Source organism: Cavia porcellus, unplaced genomic scaffold, assembly GCF_034190915.1.
Source record: "Cavia porcellus strain 051 isolate PalLab524CR breed Dunkin Hartley unplaced genomic scaffold, mCavPor4.1 scaffold_7, whole genome shotgun sequence".
In the NCBI taxonomy this organism is placed as follows: domain Eukaryota; kingdom Metazoa; phylum Chordata; class Mammalia; order Rodentia; family Caviidae; genus Cavia; species Cavia porcellus.
The window spans coordinates 15,266,644-15,278,901 of NW_026947490.1; the positions used below are offsets into that span (position 1 = coordinate 15,266,644).

At 47.4% G+C, this 12,258-nt stretch overlaps 2 protein-coding genes across 5 annotated transcripts; one reads left to right on the plus strand and one right to left on the minus strand.

Moving 5' to 3' along the window:
* The first annotated feature begins 653 nt into the window (after window positions 1-653).
* On the plus strand, window positions 654-1,631 carry Sdhaf1 (succinate dehydrogenase complex assembly factor 1). Its single transcript, XM_005008732.4, has one exon. The coding sequence runs from the start codon at window positions 746-748 to the stop codon at window positions 1,019-1,021; it is 276 nt and encodes a 91-aa protein (XP_005008789.2). The 5' UTR covers window positions 654-745; the 3' UTR covers window positions 1,022-1,631.
* A 6,448-nt stretch (window positions 1,632-8,079) lies between these two features.
* Window positions 8,080-12,061, minus strand: Syne4 (spectrin repeat containing nuclear envelope family member 4). Of its 4 annotated transcripts, XM_063252630.1 has the most exons (8): window positions 11,719-12,061; window positions 11,411-11,549; window positions 10,790-10,933; window positions 10,439-10,633; window positions 10,113-10,361; window positions 9,116-9,193; window positions 8,395-8,453; window positions 8,080-8,301 (listed from the first exon to the last, which is right to left on the minus strand). In XM_063252630.1, the coding sequence occupies exons 1-8, from the start codon at window positions 11,844-11,846 to the stop codon at window positions 8,121-8,123; spliced, it is 1,173 nt and encodes a 390-aa protein (XP_063108700.1). In that variant the 5' UTR covers window positions 11,847-12,061; the 3' UTR covers window positions 8,080-8,120. The 4 variants fall into 4 exon arrangements, with proteins under 4 accessions (XP_063108700.1, XP_063108701.1, XP_003467271.2 ...); XM_063252631.1 differs by lacking the exon at window positions 10,113-10,361; XM_003467223.4 differs by lacking the exons at window positions 8,080-8,301; window positions 8,395-8,453; window positions 9,116-9,193 and having other exon boundaries at window positions 9,338-10,361.
* Window positions 12,062-12,258: the final 197 nt, after the last annotated feature.

Sequence of the window (12,258 nt, forward strand, 5' to 3'; positions counted from 1 at the left end):
AGCAAGATTTTGTCTCCTTTAAAAAAAAACAAGAGCTGGGGCAGGAGATTTAACTCAGTGGCACAAGCGCCAGCCTGGCAAACGTTAGGTCGTGAATTCGATCCCCAGTACCCCCCCCCCAAAAAAAAAGCTGGGCGTAGTCTACAGCGCCTGAAATGCCAGCACTCTGGGAGACTGAGGCATGAGGATCACCTATCCTGAGCAACGGAGCAACCCTGTGAGACCCTATCTCAAAGAAAAAAAAAAAAAAAAAAAACCTGGGAATTAGGTCACTGTGAAGGCCTGGGTTCACTCCCCAGTACCCAAAAAAAAGGCCTGTCTTCTTTCTCCCATTGGTCCCGCACCCTTGGGGTCCTACGGTCCGAAATCCTAGATTTTTTTCCTCCCAAAAGTTAGGCCAGGTTTGCCAATATCCTCCAAATCAAAGCCTAAGATCCCTGAGCGGTAACCACCCCCCACTTCCGGGCAGGTGTTAGTAACCTGAGTCTCCCAGGACTGGCGACAGCTCAAGGACATAGATTCCCTTTCTGGTGGACCGGGTCACAGCGGCTCCGCCCACTTGACCCATACCTCCTAGACACAAATTCAGCGACAGCCAATTGGAACTGGCGACGTTAGCTAGCCGGAGGCGGGGCTTTTGAAAGGCGCGGGGCGGAAGTGGATGTTGTTTGGCTTCCTTCTTCCGTGAGCCGGTGCAGCTGCCTGTGGGACTTTTAGGGCTCCTGCCCACGGCCCAACTGCTGCCATGAGCCGGCCCAGCCGGTTACAGCGGCAAATTCTGAGCCTGTACCGTGAGCTGTTGCGCGCCGGGCGCGGGAAGCCGGGCGCCGAAGCGCGCGTGCGAGCTGAGTTTCGCCAGCACGCCAGCCTTCCGCGCTCCGATGTCCTGCGCATCGAGTACCTGTACCGCCGAGGGCGGCGGCAGCTCCAGCTGCTGCGTTCCGGCCACACTACAGCCATGAGCACCTTCGTGCGTCCGCGAGGCCCGGAGGAGGAGCTGGAGTCGGGACGGCTCCGGTAACCCCGCTTGATGATTGTGATATACAGGAAGTTCTTAAGACGGCATGGGGACACCGGAGACACAACCCAGTGGACGGTGACAGGCACAAGAGCTCACACAGTGACTCAGGAGGACCTGCCTGGTAGTTTGAGGAGGACCGGGACCTCCTCCAATGGAAAGTGAGATCTTGAGACACTCACTCCACCCATTGGGATGGAGAGCCCTGTGATCGACGGCGAGAAACCTTTCCTGTGTTTGGTGACAGGTCAGACCCGCCCCTCTTCCGCCAGCGGGGCTGAGAATGACCTAGGCAGCCAGCAGGCTGGACAGTGTCATGCTAAAAAGCATGAGGAGCTCAGACCTCCCCTCCACCATGGCCCAAGAGAGCCTGAGACTCTTGATCTCTGAAAGCATGCCCACCCCTATCCTCAAACGTACTGCTCCCTGCTGTATTTAACTCTCAGAAGAGCAGACTTGATGAATAGTGAGAGGCCCGGAATCCCCCACTGGAAACTCTCCTTGATTAGGAGGCTGTAACCCTAGTTCATGATCCTAAGGGGCAGCCCTAACTCCTGGACTTCCCCCCTCCAGACTGTTGAACAAAGGGAATAAAATTGGGGCTGTGCTTATTGATGGTCTTAAAGATTTATGTATTTGAGACATACATACTGAGAAGTGGCCCTCTGAGAGATGATGAATGTAGGGAGCTGTCTTTTCCCCCTCTGGAGCCCTTTCTTGGGTAGAAGAAGACCCCACCCTACCTTCAATCCAAAGAGAATCTATTTGACTACTTATTGGAGAAAAATGGAGCAAAAGATGAAATGGTGGAGCTGGTGACCCCAAAGGCAGTAGTAAGGGATCTCGCCACCTCCCTCTAGCCTGACTCAGGAATTTCAGCCTCAGCTACAAGTTGGGAGTTTGATCAATAAGGGCCTTGGGTTGGGGTAGGGAGATGGACTCATAGTCTCTACACATACCCTTTCCACATCCCTTGAGCTATATTTGCATCCTGGGGGGCTTAGAGGGCTGCAGAACCCAAGGCTGTGTCACTACTGGCTCCATGAGCTTGCACTCTTAAGTTCCAAGATGGGAGCTTCTGGCAATGTTGCAGGCAATGAGCAAATCAAGAGGGGAGGAGACTTTCACTCCAGTGTTTCAGAGGAATGGGGTTTGCCAGGTAGGGAGGATGGGAGAGGGAATACCTCCTTTGCGGGAGAAGTTGTGGGGGTGGATGGTAGTTAGGGGCAGGGACCACAGAACTGGAGTGCCAGGTGGAAATCCCAGCTCAGCACTTCTAGATTACATGATCATGGGCAAACAATTTAATCTCCTTATGCCTTTCTGTGCCTCAGTGTCCCTATCAGTGAAAATGGGCATCATGCTGAGTAAAGCATGGGAATATTACACAGGACTTGGCTGGTCTCTATCTGCTGTTTTCTTCCTTCACTCTACTAAGGCCCATTGTTAACATTCTCAACACCCTGTACCTGTTGATTAAACAAGAATTTTCAGTGCAGTTGCCAGTAATCCTAGTTCTTGGGAGGCTGTAGCAGGAGAATTTGCAAGTTCAAGTGTGGCTTAGGCAACTTAGCAAGATCCTGTCTCAAAAATTTTTTAAAAATCTCAGGCAAGAGATTCTTACATGCCTATACTCCCTGCACTTGCAGGAGGAGAATATGTTCAAGAGCAGCCTGGAGTACCTAGCAAATTAAAGAGGAAACCTGGAATATGTAGCTAAATGTTAACAGTGGTGAATCTGGTATATGGAGTGTGTGGGAATTTATTGTAATAGTCTCAAAAATAAATCTAAGGGTTTCTTGATCTAAGAAAATTGCTGTAAAGGACATAGCGGAATTGGAGTAAATATTTTTTTGTTGTTTTTGCAGTGCTATGAATGCAGAGCCTCAGCACATGTTATGCAAGAACTCTTACCATAGATTTATGTCCCCAGTCCTAGGATTGGAATTGGAATAATGTGAAATATGAAATGTGAGTTAATAATAGAATCGATTGCCAGGCGTGGTACACGCCTATAATCCCAGCACTTGGGAGGCTGAGGCAGGATTGCTGTAAGTTTGAGGCCAGCCTGGGCTACATAGTTCAAGTCCAGCCTAGACTACAGTGTCAAAAAAAAAATCTAATTGAACTGAGTTGTTAAATTTGTTGATTTGTTTTGTCTTGTTTTGCTGTTTTGTTTTTTTGAGGCAGGGTTATAGAGAGCCCTTTCCTAGAACTCATTTTGGTCTAGAGGGTTTATATTTGTAATCCTGTGGAGAAGTTATTGGAATTCTAACAAGTTAATTCCACCTACTACTTCTAGTGCAACCCAAGACAAGCATAAAAACACTAAGACATGTATATATAGTTATGAGAAGCCAAAAAGGTCCTGATGGGTTCCACTCATATGGGACTCTGCCAGACTTAACGTAGCACCTGCACAACATGGCGCTGGGCCCTAAAACGCATGCCAAAGATTCTCCAATCCTCTCCTGACACCAAGATCTAGTCTTTACCCCCAGCCCAACTCATAAAAACATTTTCCAGCTTTCCCTTTTGAGGGTCCTCACAGTCTCCAGTAAGCCTCCTGTACAGTAAAAGGCTTTTATTATCTCTAGCTTGTCTCTCAGCTGCACCAAAAAACCTAACAGTCCTAAATCCAGCCAAGATGCTAGTTCACCAGAACAAAGGCCATGGCCTAGGGCTTAACCTGGGTTTCATTAATTCTCTACAAGGGAGGGGCTGGGGATTTAGCTCAGCGGCATAAGCACCTGCCTTGCAAGCAGGCAGTCGTGAGTTCAATCCCTGGTACCGATAAAAACCGAAAAAGACAAAAAAAAAAAAAAAATTCTCTACAAGGGGAGTGGCTCAGGGAGGAGTGACAATGAAGTGGGGGGGGAATATGTGAGCTCTGTGAGCTGAGCTAGGTAGGAGGCCTGAGATCACCTCTGTGATGTGCAGAGGACAAGAAATGCAGACAGAATACTCTGTGAAATACATATGAGGTTGTATGTAAGACGTCGGGGTCGGTGCTTTAGCTCTGATGTAAAATCTTTTTTGCCCTGGGAAGTCAGCCTCTTATCTCAAGGCTCCCTCCCAGTCAGCAGTGTGGAGCGCGGATCTGCATCCCCCCCTGTGTCACTTACAGAGAAGCAGCAACTGTCACCTTGCTTCAGGGATTACACATCAGCTCCTCAGCCAGCCCAATTTACATTGCTTAAAGTCAGTTGAAGCAACAAAGAAATGGCCTAGCCATTTCTGTACATATCAGTACAGAAAGATAGGACCAAATTTATCCAAAATGGAGCTAACTGCTCTTTTTTCCCCACACGGGTCTCACTATGTAATTCAGGCTGGCCTTGAGCTCACTATATAGTTGGCCTCAAACTCAAGACAATCCTCCTGACTCAGCCTCCAGAGTGTTTGGAATACATGCATGTAAATCCACCCTCACATTTCCTGTATTCTAACTGTATTCTAATTGTAGAAGACATTGTCATTGTTTGGGTTCTGTTTGTGGTGCTGGGAGTCAAAAGTCAGGGACTCACACTTGGGATTACAAGTGTGTAATACCACACCCGGGGTGAAGGTAATTTGTACAATATTTTTAACAATTTTGAACCAGGCATGGTGGCATTCACTTACATTTGTCCTAGCTACTCTCAAGGCTGAGGCAGTAAGGTCACTTAGCTCAGGAGTTCTAGGCCAGCTTCAGTGACATGACATGCTGTTTCAAAGATTAATAAATTTAAAACTTTATTCACAAAACAAAATTTTATGATATGGAATTTTCCAGTTGTGGCATCAAATCAGTGCTCAGAACATTTCAAGTTTTTAGATTTCAAGTTTTCTAATCAAGAATGTCAGTGTCTTACTAGTCATCAGCTCTGGGTACCAGAGATCAGCACACATGATACAGTGTCTTGTAAACATGAAGCTGTTATTTTCTGAGACTGTATAAAACTTGTGTGCATGGCTGCTTGTTCACAGATTTTGTAATTAATGAAATAAAACTTTTTTTTTTTTTTGGCTTTTGAAAAAAAAATAACATCTGGTCTCCTTTAAAGATGCTGATCTTCCACTTTCACGAGTGGAAGTAGTGGTGTACTGCTATTATTCCAGCACTCAGAGAGGCTGAGGCAGGAGGATTGTAAATTCAAACCCAGCCTGGGCAATTTAGTAACATAGTGAAACACTGTCTCAAAAACTTAAAAAATTTAAAAAGGGCTTGACCTCATTATGTACCCCAGGTGGGCCTTGAACTTACAGGGATCCTCCTGCCTCAGTCTCCAGAGTACTAGGATTACAATTATGCACCACTGTGTCATGGTTTATGTTGGTGGCTTCATGCATTTGCATTATGCATTTGTGATTGGTTCATTGTCTAGTGCTTGGATTGATGGTGTCAGTGCTACATCCACATAGGGGTGGAGCCAGCATGTTATGTAATGGCAGAAAGAAGGTGTGTCTTGCTCCTTTGCCACTTTCTACCTTGCTGTTTGCAGCCACCATGAACTGTAGCCCCGACATGCCACTCTGCTTTGGAGCCAACTGAGTATGGACTGAAACCTCCAAAAACTGTAAGAAATAAAACTTTCCTTTCACAACTTAGCATCAGGTATTTTGTCTCAGTGATGAGTAAAAAGTAACTAAGACAACCACCATACAGAACTTAATCTTAAATATTTAAAGTAATTTAAGTTAAAAACGGAAGTAGCATATTTTTTGTCATGCAACTTTATTGTTTGGGTAGGGTAATATACTTTATCTGCAGAAAATTTAATGTCCAAACTGAGACATTATTAAATATGAAATATATACAAGATTTCAAAGACTTGGTAAGAAAGAGAGATTGTAAAATGTCTCATTTCTATATTTACTATATATTAAAGTAATATTTTGGGCAAACTAGATAAAATAAAATCTGTTATTAAAATTAATTTCAACTAATTTGGGGGTGACAATGTGCAATGTATGTACCATTGTTACCCCAATTGAGTGCTCTGAGATTTTGTTGTGGTTTCTTCCTCTTCCTCTTCTTCTTTTCTTTCTGTTTCAATAAAATGGATTTGAAAAATAAATCATGCTAGTCCAGTTTAAAAAATTCAGTTCACCTATTTCTACTGCTTTAGTCTGACTACTCAAACATTTTAAGTTGCATTTATGGCTGACATTATATATTTATGGGACACCACTGCATTGGGCATCCATGCAGCATGGTTCTTCACTACAGTTTGCCATAAAGGCATAATTATAATGACAGGATTGTATCTTTGATGCCTTCTTCAACTGCACTAAATTGTCCTCCCTGTGTAAATGAAATAGAGATAAACTTTTCTGCCATTCCTTGGCTTATTTTTTCCTCCATACCACTCCCCACCACCTGACCTACTATACTTGTATATTTTACTGGCTTTATAATATTGTCAGTTTCCCTCAGTAGAATGCAGTTCTACAAGGACAGAGATTTTAATTTGTCCTGTTCACTGTCCTACTTCTGCTTCTTGACCGGGGCCTGGTTCATAGCAGTCAGTATGCTAAATTGAATGAGTGAATAAATGAATGACAGAATGACAGATTTGCTCCCTTACTGGGTCTATATTGCTAGCCCTATTTTCTGGTCATGCCTTGGGGGCAGAGATATGGTCTGGCTTTTAAAATAAGTCAGATCCAGTTTGCATTCTGACTTTTCCCTAAATCTACAGTCTTTCACATAACTGCTACTTGCCACTATTCCCGCAGTATCCCTTCTGCTTCGAGTAACAATTCTCTGGTTGTCTTTGGAGGCTCATCCCACTCCCACTTTCAGTCTGCATGGTTCAGGCAGGGCTGACCCCAGTGAAAATGAGCCTTGTGGCCATGCCAGAGGAACCAGACTTAGGGCTTTTTGGTTTTCTTATTTTTAGTGCCCACGTTCAAACCCAGGGCCTTGTGCATACTAAGAAAGTGCACTTACCACTAAGCCATTGCCTACAGGTTTTCAGGGACACTCTGCCCTTCACCAGGAAAAGGATAAAGCCTTTTGAGCCAGCATGGTGGCTCATACCTCAAAAAAAAAAAAAAAGCCTGAGAGATGGAGACCTCATTTGAGTCCCTGATCTAGCTGTACCTGTTATCCTGAGCTTCTTAGTTACTCACAAAAATAAACTCCCATCTCCATTTATAGTGGGTGAAGGTTGGGCTTCAGTCACTTGCTCTGTATGTGGCCTCAGCCTATGTCTTCCTCTCTTGGAGCCTAACTTAGTGGAACCACATAACTGGACAGCTGTGAGAATTCAAAGAGCAGACATCTGTGTGAACTGTACATCCAGAAGACTAGCACAGGGCTCCTGCCTCTGCTCTCCACTCTAATTCTGTTCCCATATTTTCCCTTATGCTTTAAGCTTGGAGGAGCCTAGACTACAGGATCAAACACTGACAATTCATTCCTATGTTGTCAAGACTCCAGGAAGAAGAGTCTCACAGTCTTTGGCTAGGTGATGGTCCCCTGGGAAGCCCTCCGCCCCATCATAGGATGTCTGATGAGAGGTCCTGTGTAGGACACAAGTCAGGGTATTATCAGGTGCTGCTGGCAGCTCACCCAGTCACCTGTTCTTCTCGCACCTGCATCTAGCCTCCTGTTTTGAGCAAGGCCTTTATGGGAAGCATAGGCAAGAAATGCTAGTGAGTCCAAGTCTCCAGGAAGAGTCCTCATCAGTGAGATGGGAGCTGATATATAAAGCCACAACTTCTTCATCCCTTGGATGGAATGACTTCCAGTGTGTTCCACACAGTTTCCCAGAAGTCCCCAGTAGAATGGTACTCCAGGTACCCAGAGCAGCAACCACTCCATTAACTCACACGATAGTGGCTTTCTCCTTCCTCCAACTCACTCTGCCTCCATTCCCCCTCATATCACCTCCCAAATCAGCTCTTCAACTTGAATCTGTGTCAGGACCTGCGAGACCCCAGCCCAAGATAAGCTTGTTCAGTTTTATGCTCTGTGCTCAAGACAAGGGGCCTGTAGAGGAAGATGTCCAGACGGGGGGGGGGGGTGTATTCCAGGTTCTAGGGACTCAAGCACCCAACATTCTCACACATACTTTGAGAGTGACCATTTATTACTCATGTCTGGGCTGAGTACTCAAACTGGGGGGAGACCATTGACATAGCTGAGCACCAAGTAGGGTGTCCTGGCCAGTTTGCCATGAGAGCAGCAGGGGCCCCCCAACATGCGCAGGAACAATGTGGCACCCACCAGGAGAAGGAAGATGAGGAGGACAAGGAGGAAGGTTCTGGGCCTCCTGGATGCAGGAGCAGGGTCCCTGAAAAGGGAAATGCAGTGTCAAACATGCCAGTGGGCCGCCACCATGAGCCCTGCCTCCCATACCCTCAAATGCACTCTCCAAACACCTCACCCATCAGCAGCCTCCAGCATCATGTCCTGGAGATTGGGAGATGCTTGCCTTTTCTTGTCCTGAGGGGAGATGGCAGCCCACAGCAGAATAGATGGAAGTATGAACTTTACTACTTGTGAGATTAGTCTTATCTCTCCTTTCCTGGCATTTCTGCTATCCCTAGGGCCCCACATGGACTTAGGATATCTTCAAGTGTGTTACAAGTCTGTTTGTGCAATCTGATCCCTTTTTTTAAAATATAATATTGGTGTAAATTGGGAGAAGGCAGCAGTCATACCTCCCTACTCTTAGACCTACAGGCTCATGCAAAGTTATCTCATTCCCCCTACATTCATAATTGGGTATGGGACCCAGATGTGGTTAATCAAAGAGCCCTGACTAGTTCAGCATACACCCATGACCCAAGCCAGGGAGGCGGAGTCAGTGCTGGGACCTTGGCTGCTGCCCATGGGTCAAGGGCGCTCCTTGCTCCTGGAGTGGGCAAACCAATAGAAAGTAAGTGTACCAGTGCTGATAAAGAAGCCACCTGGGGGAAGAAGAGCCCAAGAGAAGGAGGGACTGGGTACTTAGAGCATTTGAGATCTTGAATTCAGCCAGGTTGGGATCTTCAATTATAGGGGAGAGAGGTCCCTGTTTTTTGTGTGTTGGTTTTTTAGTTTGGGTTTCTATCACCTGCCATAAAGGACCCCAAGTGGTACTACCTGGGTGAGTACCAGCTCACCTGAGGCTTTTGGAGCAGAGGGCGTCTTCGGTGACCTCCTAAGTGTTCCCAGTGGCTGAACCCAGGCACAAGGATGTCCTGTGTGGAGAGGGAGGTATTCTATTCTTAGAGAACCAGTGACAAAGAGTAACATGGTCACAGAAGGACCATGTAGGAGAGTGTCATAGAAGTGGCATTCTTGGGGAACAGTGATCTTACAGAAGACAGAGCCAAAGAAACCAAAAGGGGATAGATATTATTTATTCATTTGCTCAACAAATATTTAATGAGTATCTATTACATGCCAGGTACAGTTCTAGGTCTGAGGGCACAATGGGGATGGAAACAGGCAAAATCCTGGCCTCTGTGGAGTTTATGTTCTGGCCAGAGGGACCAAAAATTAATAAATGCTGGTCAAGCTGTGGTAAATCAATCAGGAAATCTAGCAGGAAGATAAGGAGTGCTAATTGGGAGCTAGGGCAGGCCTCTCTGAAGTGACACCTGAGGAGAAACTGAACTGAGGTGAAGTGAGCTGGCCGTGCCCTTGGGAACCCCAAGATGGCAGTGCCATTTGTGTGTTTGCCAAAGGGCCTGGAGTATGGCCATAGCCAAGAAGGTAAGGGGCAGAACGAAATGAAATGAGGCTGAAGATGCAGATAGAAACAAATGGAGAGAAAAAGAAACAAATGGGGGGCTGGGGATTTAGCTCAGCGGCATAAGCACCTGCCTTGCAAGCAGGCAGTCGTGAGTTCGATCCCTGGTACCAATAGAAACAAAAAAGACAAAAAAAAAAAAAAAAGAAAAGAAAAGAAACAAATGGAGAGTGGGAAAAGTATGATATAGGAATCCATGAAGACAGAGACAGATAATGGGAGTGGAGAAACCTTAGAGACATCAAGAGAGAAGGACAGACAGAGCCACCAAGACCTTGAATAACAAGGACCCTTCTCAAAGGCAGACAGAAGAGCTCTGTGGTTGCCTGACTGAATGGAAGATACTCAAAAGGAACTGCTCTTACCTCAAGGCTTTGTCCCCTGCCCCGGGGGCCCCTCTGGCCACACAGTTCACAAGGAATCCCTGGAGCCTGGGCTGTCTTTTGCCCCAAAACCCCAAGGTCCCCAACATCCGCTGCTGGGTCCCACTCCAACTCTGCAGGAGTGAGGAGGTTACTGGGTGCCCAGGACCCCCAGACTCCACCAAGTCCTGGCCCATCTGAGTCCCCTTCGACCTCCAAATCCCGGTCCAATGTGTTGGCCTTCTCGAACACCTGGGTCAGAAGGCAGAGGTCATGGGAGTTGGGGGACTGGTGTTTGGGCTGGGGACCACCGGGGGTGGGGGGCATACCAGGCTATAGCTGACCAGTTGGGCCTGCAGCTGCCAGAGCCTTCGGAAGATGGTGTGTCGGTAGGCTCTGAGGGTCCTCAGGATCTGCTCCAAAGATGCCCAGGCCATGGGCTCACTTCGCTGCACCAACCCCTCACCAAATGCTAGCAGTGAGTCCACACGTTCTGCTGCTCCTCGAAGCTCTGCCTGCAGGGCCTGGGACACATGGTTGGACCTCGTCTACACACACACACACACACACAGATACACACCAGGGACACAAGGGACTCACAACCTGGAGTCACCTACTCCTCTATTTCTTATGCAGAGACCTAGAACATGCAATAAGTCCACTTCCACCTCATTGCCAACCTGAAGCTGGGCCATCCCACTCTGGGCCAGTGTCCAGGGCCTGAGGCCTTGCTCCATGTCCTGTAGTCGGAGGCCCAGCCCCAACAGGCAGAGCTGCAGGCTGTCATGCTCAGCCTCCAACACATCGTGGCCAGAGACAGGGCGCTGAGGAATACAGGGGAGCGGAACAGGACCAGTGGGTCAATCCAGACACTATTCCCATTCTTCTTTAGGCTGTGGCCTTCTAGATGCTTCTCTGCAGCAGGGTCCAGCTATCTCTCACCTGCACCAGGGCTGCTCACACTTAGGAGCTTCCCACTTGGGAGTGGGAATATCTAATTCAAGGACTATGGATTTTCAAGCTTCATGGAAACTTGGCTATGTGGGGTTAGAGGTCTGGACAGAGAGGTGTGATGAGGCTGGGTAGCCCCAAGAAGAATGGGGCTGCACCAAAACTAGTCATTAAATACTTCTTAGTTGATAAAATACTTAGAAATTTCTTAGATAGACAAAGAAACCTTTTCCAGATGTTCTTCCCTGCACTAATGCACAACAGCTTTCCAGAATCCACTCCCTCACCTCCAGGGTAGAAGACAAATTCTGGAGGACAGAAAGAAGGTAGGGCTGGTGCAAGGATCTCACCTCATGGACCTTGCTTCCAGCTGTTTCCTCATGAGAAGAGGGTGCTGGTGTTCTGGGGGCATTGGCAGCAGGCTCAGTGCCTCTCGGTCCACCGTGGAAGTACTCAGAAGGGTCCAAGGAGTCCTGGGCCTGCTCTGGCCTGGAGGTAAAGAATATGGACTGGCCTCTGTATGAGCCACTGTGGCTTATTTTCTACTCTACCCTAACCCCATCCCCAGTGATCACAACCACAGTACTGCCTGCCCTCAAATGGTCCCACCCTCAACCCCAACCTTTTGGGATCAGCTTTCAAAAGCCCCTGTCCCTACCTGATTGTCTCTTCTCCCAATTCAGGACAGATGGTGCACTGGTCAACTTCTGGCTCCCGAGGGGCTCCTGGAGGATGACTAAAGGGTTCTGAAGGGAGTTTGGGATTCAGAGATGAGGACAAGGACATAGCTGAGGGCTTGGAGACAGAAGGTTGGGAAAAGACACCTGATAAAGCCCCTTCCCTAGTCAGCAGTGTTCCTCAAACCTCTTCAGCTTCAGTCCCAGAGGCAAAGCTGGCTCCACCCCTTCCTAGAGGAACCTGCACCCAAGTAACCTGATGCGCTGCTGAGGTGACAGCAGTCACTTAACTCCTTCCTAGCTGAACCTTCCAACATCACTGCACCAACCCATCCCAAAGGTTCCATATAGAAAGTCCCCACACACCCCAAGAGCCCTGGACTCTGCCCCCCGCCACACACACACACACACACACACACACACACAGTGATTCACACTTCTGACTTCCAGGGCCCACCTATCCACTTAAAGTCCCAAGCACTTTGTTCAGGAGTCCAAGCATCTTTACTCCCATTTTGCCA